This window comes from Pogona vitticeps, chromosome 4 (genome assembly GCF_051106095.1).
Source record: "Pogona vitticeps strain Pit_001003342236 chromosome 4, PviZW2.1, whole genome shotgun sequence".
Lineage (NCBI taxonomy): Eukaryota > Metazoa > Chordata > Lepidosauria > Squamata > Agamidae > Pogona > Pogona vitticeps.
In genome coordinates this window covers 162,784,447-162,809,937 of record NC_135786.1, presented here as the reverse complement: position 1 = coordinate 162,809,937, position 25,491 = coordinate 162,784,447, and the positions used below count along the sequence as shown (strand labels likewise).

Below are 25,491 nucleotides of genomic sequence, written 5' to 3'. Positions count from 1 at the left end.
GTAGTCAAAACCTAAGACTTAGCAGGCTGGAAAGGTTTGGAAGACCACAGAGCCCAAAATTCTGCAGTAAAGCCATTATGCTACCGTTTTAGGCTTCTTAACCCAGAATAATTTAAGTACAGTCTCGTGTTGAAGAAGTAAACTTTAATCCAGGAAAGTTCACACTATTCATGCTGAAATAAATTTGTTACTCTCAAAAGTGCCACAATACTTTTGTGAGTTTGTTTCTTTTTTGTCCTTCTACTGCTACTGCTGAAACAGAAGAACATGGCCACTTCTCTGAAAACTGAACTATTTTGCTATTCAATCATTTTTAAATGTTCTACTAAAGCATCATCTACCAGTAGTTCGTGCTGCTTTTCACACTGATCTCTCTGCACTGATATTAAGGTCTCCATTACAAAGTAAATGAACCAGGCTTCAAAACTGCAAACATTTTATGCAGTACAGTGGCACCTCTACTTACGAACTTAATCCGCTCCAGAACGGTGGCTGTAAATTGAAATGTTCGTAAATAGAAGCACCATTTCCCATAGGCATGCATTGAAAACCGATTAATACATTCCGGCTGAAGAAAAAAAATACCAAAAATAAAAATACAATTAAAATAAAACACTGAAAGCCCCTGGGGCTGCAAAAAACAAAACAAATAAAAAACAAGCATAACCCCACCAGCCCAATCCCACCCTGCAAAAGCCACCCAAAACAGTTTTTTAAAAGCAGCACCTTACCTCCACCGCCGCAACCACCACTGCCAGGAGGCCTCCCAGGCCCCAGCCGCCACTGCTGGGCTAGGGCTTCTACGCTGCCGGCTTTCCTGGGTTTGCTGGAAGCGCCGCCTTTCTCCTGGGCTGGAAGACTGGCCCTACCAGGGGAGGGCTTCCCCTGGTAGGGCCGGCGGGAAAGCCTGCGTTGGTGGACCGGAAACCTTGGCCCAGCAGTGGATGGCGGCGGAGAAAGGTGGCAATTGGGACAAGCCCCAGGAAGGCCTCCCATGACGGCGGAGTAGCGGCACAGTGGGGAAGAAAGGCGACGCTTGCGGCGACCCCCAGGAAAGCCTGCGGCACTGGAAGCCTGGGAGGCTGAGCCCAGCCGGGATGGTCCGGCGGCTTGCATCCTGGCGGCGGTAGCCTCCCTTTTCCTAATCATTGGAAAGAGCTACAAAGAAGCAGCCTCTTCACCACCAACAGTTTGAATTTCATGCCCTTTCCCCCTGCCCTTTTCGTTCATATCTTGAAGCTCCGGCCACAAGTAGAAGCAAAATTTTGCAGCCGGAGCTGTTCATAAATTGGATCGTTCGTAGGTAGGGACGTTCGTAAGTAGAGGTTTCACTGTATTTTTTTTCTTTAAGCAAGCTTACATTCCACCAACAAGTAAACTGGGGGAGACATGGATGGGGTGGGGTGAGGAGAAAAAACAGCAGTCAAATGTCTGATACAACGTGGAAATTTATTTCGTGGCTATTCCCCATTGCCTGACAGCAGATTCCTGTATGAGTAATTTTAACTAGCATACCTACAGATGTAACAAATTCTTGATTTTTAAAAATATATATTTAAAATTCTGGTTCTTGGTGAATTCCCAGCCTCACTATGCCAAGAGTCCCCGGAGAAACTTTCCTGATTCCCAGATCTGCCTTTCTCCACAGGATTGTTATGGTGAGACAGAAAACAGTCTATATCTAACATTCAAGGATGATTGCATGAAGCCTTGCTGTGAAATCTGATAGGCTTTGCAGAAAGAAGGACGGAACCCCTGCATGAAATGGAACACTCAAAGATGCCATTTTCTAGGCTGCAAGAGACAGAAGCGAATCTTGCATGGGACAGGACTCTTTTTTTCTGCAGAGTCAGAAAACATTTTTCCAGTCTGCACAAGACAAAAATGGCTTGGGCCCTGGATACCTGAAGGACCACCTCCTTCCATATGAGCCTACTCGGCAGTTCTAGCCAGGGGGCCCTTTTGAAAGAGGTAAGGAGGTAAGAGGGATGGCTTGTAGACAAAGGGCCTTTTCAGAAGCTGCCCCCAGACTATGGAACACCATCCCAAGTCAGATTTGTCTGGTCCCAATGCTGATGACATTTTGGCACCAGGTCAAAACCTATCTGTTCCAGAAGGCTTTTAATTGAAATAATATCAACTGTGGGTCCTGATGGCAATTTTTAGAGTATCTATTTTAATTGTTTTGTTTTATCTTTTTATTGTATTTGAATTATATTTTAATTGGGTAGAGTGGGCGGCATATAAGTTAAATAAATAAATAAATAAATAAATAAATAAATAAATAAATAAATAAATAAATAAATAAATAAAGTGCATTATGTGTAGCAGTGGTCCCCAACCTTTTTGACACAGCGGACCGGTTAACATGCGTGCTGGTGTGTGCTTCTGTGTATGCGTGTATGTGTACAGGAGTATGTCTGTGGGGGCAGGGGGCATCAGGGGAAAGGCGTCCGTGCGTGCATGGAGGGGGTTGTGTGTGCATCCATGCATGTGGGGGGCGTGTCCATGCATCCGTTAGGGTGTGTGTGTGCATGCGGGAGATCTGTCTCTGCGGCTCAGTCCTGCCAAGGCCATGGACCAGGGGTTGAGGACCCCTGATGTATAGGATAAAGCTCTCTGTGATACATTTCCTTTATAGCATTGACTGGGGTGTATGAATGGCGAGCTTAAGTCAGCCACCTGGTATATATGAAAACAGATTATGTAAGTGACTTTGTGGGTGCTTTGGAAATATGCCCAGGAACAGTAAGTAGTAGTTGTTGTCCTTATGTGCCATCAAATTGCTTCCAACTTATGGCAACCCTATGAATGAGTGATCTCAAAAATGTCCTGTCCTCAAAGCCCATATACTGCAAACTGAAGCTGGTGGGTTCCTTTAAGGAGTTAATTCATCTCATACGAATATTTGGTCTCAGATAGACTTCTTTAAATTATTAGTATTATCTAGACCAGTGGTTCTTAACCTTTGTTACTCGGATGTTTTTGAACTGCAACTCCCAGAAACCCCAGCCAGCACAGTTGGTGGTGAAGACTTCTGGGAGTTGCAGTCCAAAACTCCTGAGCAACCCAAGGTTAAGAACCAGTGATCTAGACCACTGGTTCTTAACCTTGGGTTACTCAAGAGTTTTGGACTGCAGCTCCCAGAAGCCTTCACCACCAGTTGTCCTGACTGGGGTTTCTGGGAGTTGCAGTTCAAAAGCATCCGAGTAACAAAGGTTAAGAACCACTGATCTAGACAAAACAAAGCATTTAAATCTCACAGATTTTCTGTTTCTGTAGGTTTCAGCAGTCAGCCAAAGAAACAAGTTGCTTAAATTTGTCTGAGTTGAACCAGACATTTTGGAACAGCTCAAGTTTAAACCAAGGGACCATTGCACTGGAGGCTCTTTTGGATCTCATATGTGTATGTAAATGTTGAAATACATTCAGTTAAAATGTTTCTCCTGCTACTACTGTTTACATTTGGTCGTTCATTTCTCTGTTCTTTTGTGCAACAATGTTTTTAAATTATTAAAATAATTCCTCTAAAAGGTGACGGCATTGGAAAACAATGGCTGAAATATTGTTTGTAGCATGCTCTCAAGTCTAACTTTCCATCAATTTGTCCCCGGTAAACAAACTGCCACTGCCGCAAATAGAAAGATATACTTGGGCTAATGCGATACACGGTATTTCAGCTGAAATTTTTTGTAATAAATGTTGGAATGACATTCAGTAAGCATTTTAATTTTAATTTAAAAGCTGGCCAAATGACCAAAGCAGTTAAATCCGCAATAAAGATACACAGATTTATTTAATATAAAACCTGCTTGTTAATAGTTTTAGAATTACTGCTGTATTAGCCTATGACAGATTGTCCAGCCTTTGTAGACAAACATAGCAAAAGTTTGTAATTAGCTCCGTAATTCCCAGCTAATATCAAGTTGCTTTACCAATGCTATCCATTCTATTGCTGTGAGCAGAGAATGTTACTTACCTTTGTCAAAAATTTCCTTCAGCACTCCTCTCTTGATAAGTTCTTCTCTGCTTTGCCTCATTGATATTTTTCTTTCAAGTGCTACCAAAAAGATAAACCAAAATCATTGTTACAATAACAAGACAATTTAAAAGGTGACGTATTTTTAAAGAATCTGAAAATCCCTGTTGATTAAAAAAACCCTTATTCACATACAGTACTTGCACACAACTTACTACATATTTGCTGATCTAAACAATAAATAACAAATAAAGCTTTGTTCTTCCCATATATTTATGCATCTTAAAACAAAGTACAAATTAACCAACAAGGTGCCAAATTTTACACAAATTAACTGAGTTTAAACTGAGGGATCAAGCTGCTAGTAATGTTTATGATGACATGTGCCAACATTTATAGCTACACATATGGTAATTAGAGCCAACTTCTACCTCTGCTTATATTTTAAGTTATATTCTAATTTCCTGGTTTCCAGTATTCCCCCACTGGGTGAACTTCACATTCTCCCAAATGGTGCCAACCTAGTGACAACCACTTCACCTTTCTACATCATGCCTGGCTGAAAATCAGCATGGACACACACACACACCCCGTCACCTTTATAAAAAGGTAATTATACATCACATTGGCTGTGTGTGTGTATGTGTAATCAATATAATGGCACATGCCAATAGATTTGTTGAGAATGTTTTGTCTTGGGTTTTTTGTTTCTAGAAACAAAACCACACACAGCAGTGAATGAAACCTGGAAAAACTGTTTAGTACAATGTGATGGTGTACTGTCTATTTCTGACTGTATTCCACAAGACAAAAGTGCATATAGAGAATCAAAATTTTGCTCTGTAGTGATGAGGCTTAAATGCACCATAAGGTCTTGATCTAGTTGTCATTATAATGCATGGCAAGAGTCCGCCTGATACAAGATCGCATCAATGAATTATTTATTTCTACATAGGTGACCTTTTAGGAACTCTGAAAACCTCTTACTTCCTATTCATTGCAAGAGATAATTGCATATGCCATGGCAAATGTATTTCTTAGGCTGTCAGTTTCTGCTGAATTTATCACCAAAATACTAGCTCCCGCTGACAGGCAGGTGTGGTGTCTCTGTGATTTTGTCAGGTACTAATAACCATTTCAAACATTCACTTTCCTTCCCCCCCCCAGCCCTATAGATATTTATTGCAATAGGTACGGGGTGCGTATTATTTTTATAGCTGACATTACAGTATACCTCTTGCTGTTGTATGCTCAAAACAACCTTCTGTTTGTCCACTGGTTCTTGTTCATTTTCCCCATGTTTTTTATGCCTTGGTGCAGGTTTATTGGACTCTCCCTTGTTCCCTCTCCTTACTCACTGCTTAGTCATTTAACTCCCTGTATCACCATGTCCTAATGTGGAGGCTATAAGGAAAATGTCACCACCACCTCATTGATGAGCTACCACTTGATTAACAGGACTAAGAACAGGATGTAAAGGTAAAGGTTCCCCTTGACAATTTTTGTCTAGTCGTGTTCAACTCTAGGGGGCAGTGCTGATCCCCGCTTCCAAGCCATAGAGCCAGCGTTTTGTCCGAAGACAATCTTCCGTGGTCACATGGCCAGTGCGACTTAGACACGGAACGCTGTTACCTTCCCTCCGAGGTGGTCCCTATTTATCTACTTGCATTTGCATGCTTTCAAACTGCTAGGTTGGCGGGAGCTGGGACAAGCGACGGGAGCTCATTCCGTCACGTGGATTCGATCTTACGACTGCTTGGTCTTCTGACCCTGCAGCACAGGCTTCTGCGGTTTAGCCCGCAGCGCCACCACATCCCTTAGAACAGGATGTAACCTTGCAGGAAGATTCTGTCACTGACCCTGGTACTTACAGAGTTCAAGGTGAATCCGTAGATACATATAACCTTCCCAAGATCAATACTTCAGAAAATACCTCCCATGAAGAAGTCATGGGTTGGGAAGGAACCAATATATCGTCATTGGTCTCTCAGACCCACTACTAGGGAACCACCACAAGAGCCAAGGGAATAGGATGCCCAAATGGAAGCTCAGAATCAGAGGTTCAATGCCCATAAGCAGTATGAGATCTTTCATCCCTGATCTCCATCCATGAAAAAGAAGCCAGATTCTCTGTGTGCTTCAAGTGAAGGTTCTATTGACAGGTCAGAGTGAGGATGGGAGTTGAGCACAACTAGCTATAAATCTGTTGTGCTTTGGCTCAGCTTACGTTGAAGTAACAACTTATCTACAGTGGGGTCTTGACTTGAGAACTTAATCCGTATTGGAAGGCGGTTCTCAAGTCAAAAAGTTCTCAGGTCAAATCTGCATTTCCCATAGGAATGCATTGAAAACCATTTGATCCGTATCTGCTCTTTTCCGTCCATAGAAACTAATGGGAAGCTGCTATTCTGCCTTCGACCACTAGAGGGGGATATTTTGTTTCTTTTTTTCTTAGGTCAAGAAAGGTTCAGGGAAGGCAGGGAAAATACAGTCCAGGCAGTACCAGGCAGTCCGAAGACTGTCTCCCAATCCACTCTCTAAACGCTGGGAGGAGTGAGGAAGCAGACAGGCACCCTTTTCACTGGCCAACAGTTAACTGAAAGTTCAAATTTTGCACTTTCCCTGCCTCCCACGTGGTTTTTTTTCAGTTCTTAACTCAAATCTAAGTATGTAAGTCAAGTCAATATTTTCCTATGAGAGCGGTTCTTAAGTCAAAATGTTCTTAACTCAAGTCGTTCTTAAGTCAAGACCCCACTGTAATTGAATCTCTCTTTTTTTGACAGGAAACCCCACCCCAACCCCTTCCCATAACGTGAAAAACATCGATCCTTGACTTGCCAAAAAACTCCCTGACTACTGTTTGGTCAATCAAAATTTTACTGCATAGTAGCAATGATGAGACAATAAGGTACTATCCATTCTCTGCTCACAGTTGTGAGAAAAAAAAGCTGTCTCAACTGTCATCTAAAAGTGTCTAATACTAGCGCAAATTATGTCAAAGATATGCTTAGTTTGTAGTGTACCGATTCTGGACACCACAATAATTCTGCAGGGTGATAAATAAATAAGTAAGTAAGTAAGTAAGTAAGTAAGTAAGTAAGTAAGTAAGTAAGTAAGTAAGTAAGTAAGTAAGTAAGTAAGTAAGTAAGTAAGTAAGTAAGTAAGTAAAGGAAGGAAGGAAGGAAGGAAGGAAGGAAGGAAGGAAGGAAGGAAGGAAGGAAGGAAGGAAGGAAGGAAGGAAGGAAGGAAGGAAGGAAGGAAGGAAGGGAAGAGAAAAAGAAAGGCCAGCATGTACAAGCACTGAAAAATACAGCAACATTTAATGAGGGACCCTTTGCAACATGTTTTGATTCGAAGCAGAACCCTCTACATAGTTAAGATATGAATGAAATACTGCTGAGAACAGGATGGTGAACTGAAGTAGTGGAATGTTTCAGACTGTGAGTGAGGAGGGGGATTACAGGATTGAATCCGATATTCATCCCAATTTAGACCAGACCTGTTGAAATCGATGGAACTTATGTAAGTGGTGATTATCAAGTGCCATCATTTCAACAGGTCTGTTCTAGTTAGGACTAATATTGGCTTTAGGCCACAGTTTAAAGGAGTGGGCTCACAACATTTGGCTGGTCTTGCTGGCCACACCAAAGTTTGTCGTTGCCAGCCTCACAGCACTAGTTTAAGTAATCCCTCCCACCTCCATTTTTCCAGTGGAGAGGTCAGCAAGAAAGAGTGGGAAGCAAGTTCATGACTGAAGCTAATCCCCCTCCCAATCCTTTTTTAAAAAATCGAGCTGTATGTTGAGCATTACCTCTCAGACACACTTTTTACTAATTGGGATGACATACTGAAGAGCCAACAAGACACATTCACCTGTTAAAAATAATTAGAGAGCATGACAGCAATTTAAAAAGTGAAAGCTTCTCAAGAGTCTTATACACAGGGTATCATTTCAGGCTCAGCTGTGAAGAACATAAATAGCAGGTAGGTTGATGTTGGTGATTACTTGTTCAAAATACACTTTTCTTGAGATCCCCTCTGGGCACAGCTATGTTGTTTTTTTTCTAGCTATTACTCCAGACGATATCACAAATGGTTCTTGTGCTATGTTGGTAACCAATACTTTACTCGCAAGGAAGTGATTCTTTTGTACCCACTGGTAGAGAAAAGCAACTTATTAAAGCAAAAGCAAAGCGTGCTGCTTATATACCGCCCCATAGCGCTTCAAGCACTCTCTGGGCGGTTTACAAGTTCATTACACAGGCTACACATTGCGCCCCCCTCCAGCGAGCTGGGTCCTCATTTTACCGACCTCGGAAGGATAGAAGGCTGAGTCAACCTTGGGCCGGCTCCCTGGGATTGAACCCCAGGTCATGAGCACAGTTTTGGCTGCAGTACAGCAGTTTAACCATTGCGCCAGGAGGCTCTTAACAAACCATACATTTCCTTTAGTATGGAGCAACGAATAATAATGATCCGTTGTCAAGTTGGTTCTGACATAGTTGTCCTTTCCAGGGTTTTCAGGCATAATCAGAGATGGTTTTCCATTTCCTTCTTCTGGGGTGCTCTGGGACTGTGTACCTTGCTTAAAGTCATACAAGCTGGCTCTTTTCCTACAAGGCACAATGGGGAATTGAACTACAGACCCATGAATCTGCAACTTGATGCTCGATCTCACTGGTGGAGCACATGCATTTTTGCCCTTACTCAAAATTAATCCTAAGAGGGTTGGTCCTAGCAGGTAGAGCAGGGGCTTTGAAGCCCCTGTGACTATGGTGCAGATCAGTTTTCTTATACTAGCAATGTATACAAGGTGAAAAAGTCCCATTTGACTTCAACAGCAGCCTTTTTTGTTTTTGTTTTTTAATACAGCCCGACAACACAGGAAGGGGACCATGCAGCTTGGGAGCAAAGCAAAACACAAATGAGCTAGAAGTATGTCACTCATAGTCATACCATAGAACTGAAAATCAATCTAAGAAGCAGCCATGCACAGGAAAGGAGAAAATATCCACATACGAATACAACTTTCTATTATGGTTCTCACAGACCAGTAAGAGACAGATTGACCCAGGCGAGGTGTGTGTGTGTGTGGAAATAACAAGCAAATGGTAGGAGAGATTGTTAATTAATTAATTAATTAATTAATGGAAAAAACACCACCAATCAAAGGTTTAAAAATGTGATGCTAACTGAGTACAATGGAATAATTATTGTTGAGAAATGTACTTCACTTTAACAATGTCTTCTGTTGATAAAGAGAGAGACAGTAAACTGTGAGCAGATAAAGTAAAAGCACTCCCCGGGCCAATCCACAAAAAATACCTGTTGAGTTGAAGGGGAACTGAAACAGCAAATGGATAATATGCCAGATACACTATGCACACTCACACACTCTATCAACTATCTCAGCAAGAACAAAAAAATGTGTTTCAGGCTCCATACAGACCTCCCCTTATGGCAAATCAAGAAAAGTGAGGTTCATGACATCTGCTGCCGATGACCTGAGACTGGCTATTGAAGCTGCCACTGTGACTGGGCTTTGGGGGATGGAAACAGAGAGGAGAACAGATTTTGAGCAGTGGTCCCAAATAGTAAGTGGCATCTGTTTCCTCCTCCTCTGCCTTCATGGGTAATTATAGACAAATGCAACATGATTTCACAATTTCTCTCTGTGCATATTACTGGCTAGAAGGTGGGTGGCAGCACAAGGTGTAGTAACGTCACACTGTATGTTTACATAACTATCTGTAATTAGAGGAGGAGACGAAAATGCAACATCCAGACACTTTTTGTGATGCCAAATGTGGGCTGCCTGTCCCCTATAGCTCTTTTCCGTGCTAAGTTGGCTAAAAGACAAGTGATTCAGCTCACATTCATAAGCTATTTCAAACTGGTTGACTTGTTTGTATCAATCCAGGTCGAATCAGCATGTAATGAATAGGTTGTCCATTCAGACAGATCTAGAACTCATCCATCAATTAGGATAGCATCCCTTTTGAAGTGCTGTAAAGAGACCATCACCACCGAACTGTATGAAGTCTTTCGTCTTTGCTGGAGTGAAGATGCAGTACCACAAGACATGAAGGATGCAAATATCGTCACATTGTACAAGAACAAAGGAGACAGCCTCAAAAGGGTCCTGGAAGCTGGCGATTTCGCCCCCGCTGGCCCCGTGGGGCAAAATCGCCACCTTCTGGGACTCTTTTGAGGCTTGAGAAGCTTCAGAAGAGTCCCTGAAGGTGGTGATTTTGCCCTCTCTGGCCCCCGGGGGGCAGGGTGAGCCTCCAAATGGTCCTAGGGTGTGTTCCATAAGGCGGATCTCTCCATAAGGCTCACCAAATTAGGAGAAGAAAGCAGATTATTTTTTCCTGTTTTCTTCTAAAAATTTGGTGCGTCTTATGGAGAGGTGCGTCTTATGGAGCGAAAAATATGGTATTTCTTCTCTTTCCTTATATAACTTTCTGGTATCCTTTTATTATGTCTAATTCTTCTCTGGTAAGAGGTATCTCATCTTTCATTTTAGGATGCATATGGGAAGAAAATAAGAAATAAAACAGAATTTGAAATAATGGTTTCCTTTATTATGTAGTTTTCACTGCATTCTAAAGTATGTTTTTAGATCAGACTAAAGAATTCAAAGAGCTTTGCACGTGTGATCTATAATCTTTACAAGAACCTGTTAAAACAGAGGTGGGTAACTATTTGGTGGCAGATACCCCTTGTGTATCACCTTTGGAGATGCACCTCCTCCAAGCCAAATTTGCTGCTGATGCATCAGGGGAGGTCTTTCTTAGGAGAAAGGCAGAGTAAAATTATTTTAAATAAATAAGAGATTTGTTTACAATGTAGTGCTGGAGAAGAGCAGATTCCACAGACTCTCAGAAAGACAAATGGGTGAGCCCTGCATCAAAACATATCTGAATTCTCTGTAGAAACTGAAATTATTAAATGGAGTTTATTATATTTTGGACATATCATGAGAAGACAAGAGAATAATGCTAGCGAAAAGTGGGAGCTAGTAGGAAATAAGGAAGACCGAAGATGAGATAGACTAACTCAATACAGGAAGGCATGGCCTTTAGTTTGTAAAACCTGAGCAGGGCTGTTAATAATAGACCTTTAGGAGGCAATTAATTCAGAGGGCCGTGATACACAAAAACAAGGTAATGTGAAAATGCATGAGGTGGAATCAAATCTAACTAACGAAATGGTGGAAGAAAAATATTGATTCTGAACAATCTTGCAAGGCTTCAGCTTGATTCCTTATGATAACTGTGGTGATCACCCTGCTTTGGCTCAGGTAGAAGATTATTGGCATGTACCAATGAGAGCTGTTGGGAGGCGGAGCCAGAGAACTAGAAGGGAGGGGTGAGTCAGAGTCTAGTTAGTTCAGTCAGAGACAGAGTTTTGAGAAGAAAGTTTTGGGGTTTGAGGCAGAGAGAGTGTTTAAGGAGTGATTAGTCAGAGTGTGACCTGTATTAATTAAGATAGAAGAGGTTAAAGTAAAATACTGAAGCTTTGTGTAACTTTAAGACTGTGCTTAAGAACTAGTCCTAAAACAACGTGTAGTCAATAAACCTGTTTCTTTTTAAAAGTTCAATACTGAATGGATCTCAGTCTTTCACTGGAAAAATAGGTTGATAAAGAGATCAACTGGTGACAGTGTGTTAAAGGGTGTGCTGGGATACTCTGGTGACCCTGTGTTTGGTGAAACAAGCAGGGGCCACGGGGTAAACATCACAGCAACTTTGGATAAAAGAGGAAGAAAAATAGATGTAAAAATACAAGATTTTCAATGAATAGTTCACATGGCACTCCACTGCAAAGGAAACAATTTATTTCATAGAAAAGCCACACAGCAATAAAAAAATCAATGGACATCTAATGCACACCTCTCCACACTGTGGAGATTGTGATCAGGTGACTTGTGTATCTGATTGCTCTGTCATTTTGGTGCTAATTATGTATGGACAACTTCTGGTTTCCCAACCTTCCCATATGACTTCCTTTAAAGCAGGAAGGTCTTCCAACAAAGGATGAATTGAAACAGATGAAAGTCCTTGAAATGAAGCACTGTCCTCTCTAAGGCAGAAAGCTGATGCCACGTAGACTTCACAAGTACAGTGGTGCCTCGCTAGACGATGATAATCTGTTCCACTGAAACCGCTATTTAGCAAAATCATTGTCTCGCGAAAAGCATTTCCCCATTGGAATGCATTGAAACCTATTTAATGCGTTCCAATGGGGAAGAAACGTTGTTGTCTAGCAAAGATTGGCTATAGGAAAGCCGCTTTGCGAACCGCCGATTAGTTGTTTAAATCGCTGTCTTGCGAAGCTTAGTACACCTGTTTTGCGAGCGCGGAGGGAGCTGTCAAAATTGACGTCTAGCGAAAATCGGTTTGTGAAGCAGCGACCAAACATTGTCCAGCGAAATTCCCCCATAGGAATCACGGTTTTGTGAATCGCTATAGTGATCGCAAAAAGTTAATGTCTAGCGAAAAAACGGTCATGTGGGGTGTAACTGTCTAGTGAGGCACCACTGTATCTTATCCACTGATCTGAAGAAAAGTAAAGCTCTCACTCTATCATGAGAAGAATGAAACATAAAATTATATTGTATAAGTATTCCACTTTAGACAATTTGTAATTATGACTAACTGATGAATGATAGCAACTGTGCCAGATCAGTAAACCTTGGACAATGAAATCTTGCTCAGTTTTCCAAGAAAGCAGAAGGAAGGAACAGCTGTTCTATAGACTTTGACTAATGTTTCATAGCAGGGGCATACATATGCTCAACTGATACAATACTGCTGTTAAAAAACGAACCTTTAGCTTAATATTAGAAAAATGTGTAACCTGCCCATTGTTTCTTAGAATGCATTTGTTTGAAACAAAATTTCTGAAAAAATGCAGGGTCTAGGTTTTGGATATACCTTCCAAGGGCATAGACCAGTGGTTCTTAACCTTTGTTACTCAGGTGTTTTTGAACTGCAACTCCCAGAAACCCCAGCCAGCACAGCTGATGGTGAAGGCTTCTGGGAGTTGCAGTCCAAAAACATCTGAGTAACAAAGGTTAAGAATCACTGGCATAGACAACAGACTGTGGTCTGTTGGGGAACTTCTTGTACGCTGCCTGGAACACCACAGAAGAAGGGAGGGAGATAGAAAAATAATAAATAAAATGAAACACATGGCTTTGCAGGTAGGAAAATTGTTGTAATTTCAGCTAAGAATACTATTAGGCCTCTAACTTGAATGGAAGGATCACTTACAGGTGCTTTGGTTTCTGTCATTCTTCCTGTTGTCTCTCTGCTGCTAACTGTATGCAACAGCAAAATGTCCAGTTTTTCCATTACAGTGGTGCCTCGCTTTACGATTGCCCCGCATTACGACGAAACCGCATTATGACGATCTTTTTGCTATCGCAATTGTGATCGCAAAACGATGGTCTGAATGGGGTTTTTTCGCTTTGTGATGATCAGTTCCTTGCTTCGGGAACTGATTCTTCACAAAACAACGATTTTAGAACAGCTGATTGGCGGTTTCAAATTGGCCGTCGGGTAAACAAAATGGCTCCCTGCTGTTTTCTGGGATGGATTCCTCACTGCACAGGCACAAAAAATGGCCGCCCTATGGAGGATCTTCACTGGATGATGGGTTTCCAGCCCACTGGAACACATTGAAGGGGTTTCAATGTGTTTCAATGGGCTTTTTATTTTCGCATTACGTTTTCGTTCTACAGCGATTTCGCTGGAACGAATTAATGCGAGGCACCACTGTACTTCTATTTCACTGAATTGGGAAAATTTAGTCTTCTTACTAGATGAAGCCAATTAATAATGGAGACTAAATTTTACTGTATCTCAGATTCTTTGATGGCGGGTTGCCACAATTCTGTGTAAACCCTGTTTCTGGGTCAAGAAGGAATGAGTTCCAGTTTCATCATTTAACAACTGGCTTGGTTCCTTTATCAAACAGAACCTGTCTAAAAAGGGGCTGTGATAACTACCTGCTTTTTATATATCTTCAAAAGGCAAATATCAAACTGCTTTGGACCTAAGCCTGATGAATCTCATCTGACAGAGGAAAGTCAGAGCAGGAGAAGATAAAAATGTAAGAATTACTGCCCTGCCTCTGAAAGAATATGTTTCATATCTTATGTTTGCATTCCTTCAGTGAGCTGACATTCATTCTAGTGACTATTTGAAAATTCAAAAATAGTGCCAAGGCCATGATTCCATGTCCCTGCCCACACTGGAAAATTTGGTGTGGTTCATGCTTATGAGGTGCTTAAATCTTAAGTGCAATGTATTTTAACTCTCACTTGAGCGACCCTTCTGTCCACACTGCAGATTGTGCTACAGGTCCTTTTCCATACAAAGCAAAGTTTACCTGGTTTACTCATGAGTAATGAGACAACAGCAGCCAAGGACACCCACAGTGTGAGGTAAGAACATAGGGGTGAATGCTGGGGGGGGAACAGAAAGGACATAACCCCACCTTTCTCCTCAGCCAGGCTCTGCTGGGGCTGTACTGCTTTGTGGGGGCAGAGCCCATGGAGTCAACAAAGTCCCTTTCCCTACCTTGTATCTCTCCCTACCTTGTAAGTGGCATATCATGGGCTTCAGTTCACCACTATGTGGATGACACCCAACTCTATCTCTCCTTTCCATCTAAATCTGAGGAAGCTGTTTTGGTTCAAAATCTGTGTTAGGTGTCAGTACTAGGGTGAATAAAGCACTGGTCTCAAGACAGATCCCTGGGCAACACCGCTTTTTCACCTCTCTCCATTGTGAAAACTGCCCTTTGATACCTACTCTCTGTTTCCTGGTTCTCAACAAATTCTCAATCCATAAGAGGACCTGCCCTGACGAAAGAGTTGCAAGAGTTCACTGATATCATAGGTGACGTAAAGTCTGCAAGATTCGAACGGAATGCAACTAAGGTATGTATTGCTGTGGGCATAGCAGACATCTGAAGTAACAAGATGTGGCTGGCACACTAGTTTTAATTCTGCAAATGCATTCCTGGCCACTGCCAAGATTGGTCATCCAGGCTCAGAGACAAATTCAGCAGTACACCTAAGCTGTGAGCCTGTGTTTTTTCAGTGGGAATATAACTCCACCCAGAAGAGGATGAATGAAGCCCTATTCCCTGATCTGCCTTATATTTATTTGATCAGGAGCACCTCTGTCTCATCTCGATTAAGCTTCACTTTATTCACCCTAGTACTGATACCTGTCTGTGGAGTTTTCTCAGCAGCCCTTGGTGAGGGACTACACCAAACACCTTCTGAAAATCTGGATAGACAATATCCACTGGTTCGTGTGCATCCACATGCCTGTTGACTTTCTCAAAGAATTCTAAAAGGTTTGTGAGGCAAGACTTACCCTTACAGAAGCCATGCTAATTTTCCCTCAACAAGGCTTGTTCTTCTGTGTTTTAAGATTTTATCTTGGATTAGGCTTTCCACTATCTTATCTGGAACAGATGTTAGTCTAACCAGCCTGTAGTATCCTGGGTCTCCCCTCTTTTTAAAAATTGGCATGACATGTGCTATCCTCCAATGCTCTGGCACTGTAGCCATTTTAAGGGACAAGTTGTATATTTTAGTTAAGAGATCAGAAACTTCATTCATCAGTTCCTTAATAACCCTTGGGCGGATGTCATCTGGGCCTGGAGACATTGATCTTCAATTGATTGATTATGTCTAAAACATCCTTTCTTTTAACTTCTATCTGATTTAATTCATTAGTCAGGAGGGGCTTTTTGGGCAGCAGAATCTGTCCAAGGTCTTCTGTTGTGAAGACAAATGTGAAGAACTCACATAATTTCTCTGCAATCTCCAGTCCCCTTTTACCTCCCTCACCATCCAGAGGGTCAGCTGCTTCTTGGGAAGGTTTCCTGCTTCTAACACATTTAAAGAAGCTTTTATTATTCCCCTTTATATTGCTGGCCATATGTTCCTCAAAGTCTTTCTTTGCCTTCCTTACCATCTTCTTACATTTCTTTTGCCAGAGTTTGCGTTCCTTTCTATTTTCCTCATTTGGGAAGGATTTCCATTTGAAGAAGGACCCCTCCTTGCCCTTTAAAGCCTCTCTAACTCCGCCCATTGGCCATGCCGGCACCCGCTTGGACTTAGTTGAGCCCTTCTTTCTTTACAGTATACACTTCCGCTGGGCCTCTACTACCATTGTTTTAAACAAGCTCCATGCACTCTGGAGAGATTGGATTATTTTTACCTTCCCTTTCAACTTCTTTCTAACTAGTTTCCTCCTCTGAGGGAAGTCTGCCCTTTGGAATTCAAGGGGTTTTCTGCCAGATTTACTTGACACTTTCCCCTCAACATGCATGGCAAAAGAGGTCACAGCATGGTCACTATTCCCTAGTGGCTCAGTGACATTCATGTCCCTAACCAGGTCCTGAGGATATTTAATCAATATTAAATCCAGAGTCCCCTGCCCTCTGGTGGGCTCCATGACAAGTTGCTCCAAGGCACAGTCATTCAGCATGTCAAGAAACCCAGTCTCTCTTTCTTGACCCAAGCACATATTGACCCATCCGATGTGAGGATAATTTAAGTCCCCCATGATTACAATCCTGTCCCTCTTGGATACCGCCCTGATTTGTCTCCTCATTTCAAGGCCCCCCTCAAGTTTTTGATTTGGAGGATGATATTAACCTCCCCCCCCCCCGATCACATTGCTCTTTGGCCCTGGTAGTTTAACTCACAGTGATTTTATGATGGAGTCGGACCCGCCGTCCATCTCCATTCTGCTTTGACATAGATGGCCACCCCACCTCCAACATGCCCATCCCTATCCCTCCTATAGAGTTTACAGCCTGGGATTGCTATCCCCAGGGCTTGAAAAAATTTAGAATGTCTCACCAGTCAGTCAAAAATTTCACCAGTCAGCCTTGCAATTTATGTTTAAACTTAAATTAAATTTAAACTAGGCAATTTCAACATAACAAGGCGTACAAATCCAAAATAAATATACCGTATTTGCCGGCGTACAAGATGACTTTTTGGGCCCAAAAACATGCCTCCAAGTGGGGGGGTCGTCTTGTATGCCGGGTACACTTCATTTGGGCCAGGAAGGCAGGCGGGCAGGCAGGCGGGCAGGCAGGCAGACGGTCGGTCCGGACGGAGGGAAGCAGAGCCGGCCATGCCTGAGCGGCCAGAGCCCGCTGCCCCGTGCCGCTTTGCCCACTCACCCGTGCACCACCGGAGAGCTGCTTCTCCTTCCCCTCCTTCTGCTGCTGCCGCCCGCTTCCCTTTCCTTCTGCCCTAGCAGTTGAGCCAGTTTGCCCGCTTGCCTGCGTGCCACCGGAGAGCTGCTCCTAATTCCCGTCTTCTGCCGCCCACCCTCTTGCCCTTTCCTTCTCGCCCTCGTCCTCGCTGGCCATGAACTTCTAGGGCGGGCCCAGGCAGAGCCCCGGGCAGCCGCCACCGGCACCACAGCAGAATGGATTTTGAGTGGATGTTTGGGGGGGGTCGTCTAATACTCTCAGTCGCCTTGTACCACGGCAAATACAGTACCCTCAGACTTAGGTTGCTTTATTACCTGTGTGCATGTGGGGTCATGAAGTTTGTATTTTGAATGCCTTTCTTTTGAATGTCTCCAGCAAAAATAAAACTGAGAGCAAAAGTGCCCGGCCTCTTAAGGAGCCAGGTCATTGGGTTGAAATTGGGAGCAGGGAATCTCCATATTCTCCAGCATGGGACTACTCTACATTCTTCGGCAGAGTTATATATCTATGTGCAGCTCAAACTCTCTTCTCATGAGAAGAGGCTGTTTTTCCTTTTGCAATGGGAAGGGGCTGGGAAGGACTGCATGATCAGAGAGAGAGAGAGAGAGAGAGAGAGAGAGAGAGAGAGAGAGAGAGAGAGAGAGAGAGAGAGAGAGAGAAAGGAACTGAGGGTAAGGAGGCAAGGAGGGAGGGAGGGAGGTGTGGCTCATCAAGCAGCATTTTTTCACTCATCACAGATGAGTGGAGGAGCGAATTTTTCAAGCCCTGACTATCCCACCACAATTCCACCAGGTTTCCTTTATGACCACTATATCAACGTTATCCCTAGCTCTCCCATCTTTGTCCAGCTGCTTCGAGCATTTGTATAAAAGCACCTGTGTAGGGGCCCCCCAAGGAGGGTTGCTTGTTTGTTTCTCTTTCCCCCACATCTTCTCATTCCGGGGGCACCATAGCTTGTAGTTTCCCCAGCATGGCATCTCCTGGCCACAAAACGGAGGGTGTTGTCTGTTTTTGACAGTTGCACTCACAATATATCTTCATTACCATGAAAATGAAAGATGCAGTTGCAAAAAAGGAGGCTTTAGAAAACAGTATGATTAAACTTCAGAATATCATATAATGAAACCAGAATTTTTATTTTGCATTTATATACAGTATATATATATATATATATATATATATATATATATATATATATATATATATATATATATATATATATATATATATATATATATATATATATATATATATATATATATATATATATATATATATATATATATATATATATATATATATATATACACACACATACACACACACACACACACACACACACACACACACACACACACACACACACACACACACTGGTAATAGAACAAACAGATGGCTCCCCCCCCCCAACATGTAAAGGAGAACTGTAGCATTTAATAAACAACTTCCCTCCACCCTAAAAGCAATATATTTTTAGACTGGTATGATCTCATAGCCATCTGCTATTAGATGCACAAAACGAATAGGAAATTAGTAGAATATCTAAAACTAATGCAATCAAAAAGTAAATCTGTAAAACTGAAACTATTTCTAAAGTATCAAAAATTACAAATTAACTATGATTAAAAATAATTTAAAGGAGATTATAAAACTAGTTGATTACTTCTCTTCCTATTTCATGAAATTAAGAATAAGATGGCTCCTAAATATGTCAGTTGTGGTGCTGCGGGTTAAGCCACAGAAGCTTCTGTGCTGCAGGGTCAGAAGACCAGCAGTCATAAGAACAAATCCATGCGACGGAGTGAGCTCCCGTCACTTGTCCCAGCTCCCACCAACCTAGCAGTTCAAAAGCATCCAAATGCGAGTAGAGAAATAGGTACCACCTCAGTGGGAAGGTAACAGCGTTCCGTGCCTAGTCGCACTGGCCATGTGACCACAGAAACTGTCTTTGGACAAAATGCTGGCTCTATGGCTTGGAAACGGGGATGAGCGCCGCGCCCTAGAGTCAGACACGACTGGACTAAATGTCAAGGGGAACCTTTACCTAAATATGTCAGTAGCAGAACTCAATTAAGAAGAACGGCGAACAGATGTCTGGAGGCTGTTCGCTGTTCTCGCACTGTGACCAACCACCAATCTCGAGGTAGCCAGATCAGCCGGCCCTCCACTCTAAATCTGGTGCTGCTGAATGCTGGGTCTGTCTCCAATAAATCCCAGATTATCCAAGATCTTATTCTGGAAGAGGATGCAGACCTGGAGTGCATAACTGAGACTTGGATGGGCGGGATGAGGGTGTTCCCTTGACCCTTTCCTGCCCTCCCGGTTATGTGGTCCAGCACCGGGGTAGACTGTGGGGGGGGGAGTAGCCATTGTATATAGAAATACTCTTGAGGTTACTAGACGCTCCACTGTGGCGAAGCCAGGTCTGAAGGCCCTCCACGTGTCGATTGGGCATAGGGATGGCATTGGGCTCTTGCTGGGTTACCGCGCTCCCCGCGACCCAGCCACTTCCTTGCTGGAGTTGATGGACTTCGTCTCCGCGGCATTGTTGGAATCCCCGAGGCTATTGGTCTTGGGTGATTTCAATGTTCGTGTGGAGGCGGAGACTTCTGGTCCAGCTCTTGAGTTCTTGGAAACTATGGCTTCCTTGGACATGTCCCAACATGTAAAAGGCCACACCCACATGGGCAGTCATATGCTTGACCTGCTGTTCTCCACGGAGCGGAGCGAGTGTGGTCTGGTGGTGTCTGATCTTGTGTCAATCCCCTTGTCATGGTCAAATCACCACCTAATAAAATGTAACCTCTCAATGGTTCTCTCCTCCTTGCAGGGAGCAGGGACCTCTTTTAATGGTCTGCCCTCGAAGGCTACTGGATCCATTATGGTTCCAGGATTCCATGTGAGGGATTCCAGCAGATCTGACAGGCATTCCCATTGAGGCTCTGGTTCACAGCTGGCTTGCTGCCGCCACCAGGGCTGTAGACACAATCACTCCTAAACATCCTCTCCAGCGTAGAGTTCGGCCAGCGTCCTGGTTCAGCCAGGAGCTGCGAGTATGAAGCGAAACAGGAGAAGGCTAGAGTGCAATTGGAGACAGGACCCAACAGTGTATAATAAGAAAGCTGTCAGCATTGTGACTAACCATTACCTGGCTAAGGTGAGGGGTGCTAGACAATCACACTTCACTAACCAAATAACTGAAGCTTCAAATCAGCAGGCAGAACTCTTCCATATACTTCGCAATCTATCTGAATTGGTCTAGGTGACGGGCCTCCTACTAATATCTCACCTGACCAATTTGCAGCATTTTAAAAATCTAAAATGGAGGCCATCTGCTGGGAGCTCTCTCTTTTTATGAATGCAGTAGATAGAACTGAGATGTCCAGTGCTCTGCCTTGCCCGATGGTATTTGAATCCTTTCAACCTGTGACACCGGATATGGTGGACAAAGTGCTTGATAGCTCTCGGGCCACCACCTCCTCTCTTGACTCCTGTCCGGCCTGGCTAATCAAAGCAGCCAGGCCTATAACAATTGAATACAGCAATAATTAATGGGTCTCACCAGGAGGGCAAGGTTCCTCTTGCCCTCAAGGAGACACTCATTAGGCCCATTAGGAAGAAACCTAGTTTGGCGGCAGACGATATTGACAATTATAGACCCGTTGCCAATGTTTCTTTCTTTAGTAAGGTGGTGGAGAGAGTAGTGGCTGATCAGTTTCAGGCTCCTTTGGATGAAACCAATGCCATGGACCCGTTCCAGTTGGGCTTCAGGCCGCGCCATGGCACAGAAATGGCATTGGTCGCACTGATGGATGACCTGTTGAGGGAGGCTGATGGGGGCAAAATGTCCTTGTTGGTCCTTCTCGACATCTCAGCTGCCTTTGATATCATCGACCACGGTATCCTCCTGGGAAGGCTCTCAGAGTTGGGAATTGGTGGTCTGGTTCTGGCCTGGCTCTGATCCTCTGTGTGGGACCATCCTCAGAGAGTGCAGATTGGGGAGCGTGTTTCGGCCCCATGGAGTCTCAATTGTGGGGTTCCACAGGGCTCGATCATCTCCCCAATGCTGTTTAACATCTATATGAGGCCGCTGGGAGGGGTAATCAGGGGATGTGGGGCTTCGTGGCATCAGTATGCTGATGACACTCGGCTCTACATCTCCTTTTCATCTAATTCCGGACAAGACGGAGGTTCTGAGGGTGGGTGCCCCTGTGGTTGGCGGCTTGGGTGACTATCGTTTTGGGGGTGACCTTGGCTGCAAAGAGTGGGGTTTGCAGCTTGGGGATCCATCTGCACCCGGCGCTCACCATGGAAACGCAGGTGGCATCGGACGTCCGCACCGCCTTTTTCCATCTTTGGCGGATTGCCCAGCTGTGACCCTACCTCGATACGGGGCGCTCACTACCTTGGTGCATGTGCTCGTAATCTCAAGATTAGACCACTGCAACATGCTCTACGTGGGGCTGCCTTTGAGGTTGATGCGGAAACTTCAGGTGGTGCAGAATGCGGCAGCCAGACTCCTTACTGGAGTGAGAAAATACCAGCATATTTCTCCTATTTTGGCCGCATTGCATTGGCTGCCCATTCAGTTCTACATTGGCTTCAAAGTTTTAATGCTCACTTACAAGGCCCTAAATGGTTTAGGACCTCGATATTTGGCGGAACGCCTACTCCCATCAAGGTCTACCCGGATCACCTGTGCGAATCAGGAGGTGAGGCTGAGGAGCTTGACGCCGAGGGAGGCCCGTAAGGAAAAAAACACAAAATTGGGCTTTCTCAGCGGTAGCTCCTCGCCTTTGGAATAATCTCCCTCCGGAGATTCACGTGGCCCCCACACTGGGTATCTTTAAAAATCAATTAAAAACATGTATGTTTATTCAGGCCTTCCCTCCAGTCAATACTTGATCTTTTTATTTTCTCTATTTATTTCTTATTTTATTTTTCTCATTTTATAAATTGTTTTGGAACTTATTTATGTAATAACTTTTGTGATATTTTTATTTGCTGATCTATGTTGTATTGGAAGCCGCATAGAGTGGTCACAAGACCAGATAGATGGGGTACAAATGAAATGAAATGAAATGAAATGAAATAAAATAAAATAAATAATTCAGTGGATGCCGTTCTGTCCCTTGAGCGCTATCTGGAGACTGTACTGCAATGGATGCAGGTGAATGGGCTGAGGCTGAACCCGGACAAAATGGAGGTCCTTAGGGTGGGCAGCCCATCCATTGGTAGTTTGGGAACCTCTCTTTTTTTGGAGGGGGGTGACTCTCACCGCAAAGAGAGAGGTTCACAGCTTGGGGGTTCATCTGGATCCAGTGCTCACCATGGAAACCCAGGTGGCATCAGTCGTCCTCTCCACCTACTTCCATCTGTGGCGGTTTGCCCAGCTGCATCCCTATCTTGATGGTGGGGCCCTCACCACTCTGGTCCACGAGCTTGTAATCTCAAGATTACACTATTGCAATGCACTCTACGTGGGTCTACCTTTGAGACTGATGCGGAAGTTTCAAATGGTGCAGAATGTGGCGGCCAGACTTCTTAGTGGGATGAGAAAACATCAGCATATCTCTCCCACACTGACTGCTTTGCATTGGCTGCCTGTTCATTTCTGCATTGATTTCAAAGTTCTAATGATGACATATAAAGCCCTAAACGGTTTAGGACCTCGATATTTGGCGGAACGCCTTCTCCCACCTAGATCTACTCGTATCACTCATTACAGTCAGGAGGGACGGTTGAGGGCCTTACTTCGAGGGACGCCCGGAAAGAAAGAACAAGAAACTGGGCCTTCTCGGCAGTGGCCCCTCGAATATGGAATAGTATTCCATCTGTGATTTGCCAGGCTGCCTCGCTGGGTGCTTTCAATAGTCAACTTAAGACTTGGCTCTTCAGGCAGGCCTTCCCCATTATCAGTACTTGAACTTTATTTCTTATTTTAATTTTCTGTCTTTACTTTTTCATTTCATCGCTTTTCCATCTTGAGCTACTGTGAAGAAGAGTGTGTCATCCCAAGAGGAAGAAGGAAAAGAGGGTGGAGAACAACCCGAGAGTGCGAAAGAGCAGGAGGACTGTGGCGGAACTCCCACGTCACGCCTGTCCATCATGGTGAGCTCAAGGGCAGGAGGCTATGAGAGGACAGGAAGGGGCGGAACCAAAAGGATAGTTAGACAGTTAGTTAGTTAGAGAGGAGACTTGGAGAAAAGAGGTTGCAGACAGGGAATTGAGGAGAGTTTGGAGATTGAATTGAGAAAGTTAAGGGAGAATGCTAGAGAGAATAAGAAAGAATTTAAAAGTATAGAGAATATATAGATAGGCAAAGAATATTATAACAGTGAATAAATACACCTACGTGAAAGCAAATGATATTTAATGAATAAGCCTAAACATCTGTGATTCACGCCTGTGATTTAAGAACAATAAATCTGTTGTATTAGCAGCACGTGTCTAAGATCTATCTACTTGGTATTGAAGAAATAATACCTGGTGGCAGCGTGAAGTGAGGAGACGCAACAAGAGGGTGGACTTGGGTTTAAGGAAAATAAACTAAGGACACTGGATGGATGCGACAAGGACCAAAGGGAGAACTTAGCTTCAGAAGAGGGGAAAACAGAGTGAGGCGGGAAATTTGAAGTAAGTCTGATGGAGGAGCGCGGGAACAAGAAAGGGGAGGAGCAGGAGCTGTCAGTCTGGGAGGAGGGTATAAGTAATCAAGGAGAGCAGCGGTTTGAGGTAGAACTAGAATTATGGAAGCGTAAGAGAGAGCTGGAGAGATTAAGAAAATACGAGAGGGTGAAGATGCAGGAGTTGTTAAAGGACTTTCCTGTAGCGAGCACGCTGAAGCCTCTACCAACTCAGGCCTCCAGGAGTGCTCACTCTTCTTCTTCAGTTGCTGCCACCAATTTTATCCAATATTTTAAAAAGACAAGTGTTGTTTCAACACAAGAACTTGTTTATAAAGTAAGTAGATCACAGGATGTTAATCAAGGTCTCTCACTCACTGACACACACAGACTCTTCCCTCACTGACTGTTTGGCTCACAGGCCCATAAACACACTTATTACTAACTCTCTCAAAAGCTCTCTCTAATCTCACTCAAATCTCCCTTTTCCCTCATCATACACCTCTTTATATATTCCAGCTCCTCCCCCTTCTGCACCACCTCCTGTCCCCTCATTGGCTGATGTTCCACTGCCCAGCTGTGACGGACAGGTGAGGGCAGGGCTGAATGCTACATTTCCGAATATGGAATTAAGAGGGCTGCTTCCAGATCCCATACCGAAGGGAGAAGGCGAGGAGAAATATGAGACACTGGAGTGGTCAGTCATTGTCTTCCCTAAGAATAAGGATAGACACCAAGTGATATGATAGACTCCCACTACAACAGACCTCCCCCTGAAGGAGAATGGGTCCAGCACCAATGCTGCAGCACCATCTGTGCTGTGCTGAGGGCTCCCCTCTAGAAGCCCACCAACGTGGAGAAGTTTGGCACAGTACCCCTGTGAGTTTGATGGACGGGGGGAGGGGAGCGGGAGTTTGTGTTGGACAGTTATGGCATGTTGCCCGAGCTGAGCTTCTTTGATCCGATTATGAACAATATTGATTTCCCTGTAACCAATAAAGATGAAGTTGTGAAAGTTAGGAAGATGTCTCCTGTGATATTTCCCGCGCAAAATGAGGGGTTGCCAAAATTTGAAACTGAACCCAGTCACAGCTACACTATTATTACTATGCTTTAATTGTGGTTATATTGAGTGTTTTAATTGTTTTAATTCTAGTACCAAAACATTTGCAACTGCAACAATTTTCTGAGAGAAGGATTGCATTTTCTGACATAATTGCAAGGGTGCCAATATTTTTGGCCATGACTGTATGTTATGTAACATATGGAGCTTACCCTAATGTGAACATTTTTGTAAGCAATTCTGAACAGAGAACCTAACTGCGAAATTTGGGCATAAGCCAAAAGGCAAGTGTCCTCCTAGTCCTGATCTAAACCATGATCCCCAAGTTATTCACGGTGGTGCAAACCAGATGAGTTTGTTTCCCTGTCCCTATTTGTTGCAAGGAGGAAGATAATGCACATGTTGTTCTCTGTGCAAGTGAGAGAATTATGGCACAACAGGGACTTAATGCCAGGGCTGTGTTTTGTAATGTACATATCATATTAATTTTGATCTTGTTAAAAGAGGCAGGACCAGGGTTCCCGCTGGAGAACGAAGAACAATTTACAAGAAAAAATAACTCC

The 25,491-nt window shown here is 43.6% G+C and overlaps 1 protein-coding gene across 12 annotated transcripts in view; it reads right to left on the bottom strand.

Moving 5' to 3' along the window:
* Positions 1 to 25,491, bottom strand: part of PHACTR1 (phosphatase and actin regulator 1) — a 325,437-nt gene that overhangs the window by 64,741 nt on the left and 235,205 nt on the right. For all 12 annotated transcript variants that reach the window (XM_072998617.2, XM_072998621.2, XM_072998618.2 and 9 more), the window contains one exon: positions 3,980 to 4,060. In XM_072998617.2, coding sequence (XP_072854718.2) covers positions 3,980 to 4,060 — 81 coding nt within the window. The remainder of the gene's footprint in view (positions 1 to 3,979; positions 4,061 to 25,491) is intronic.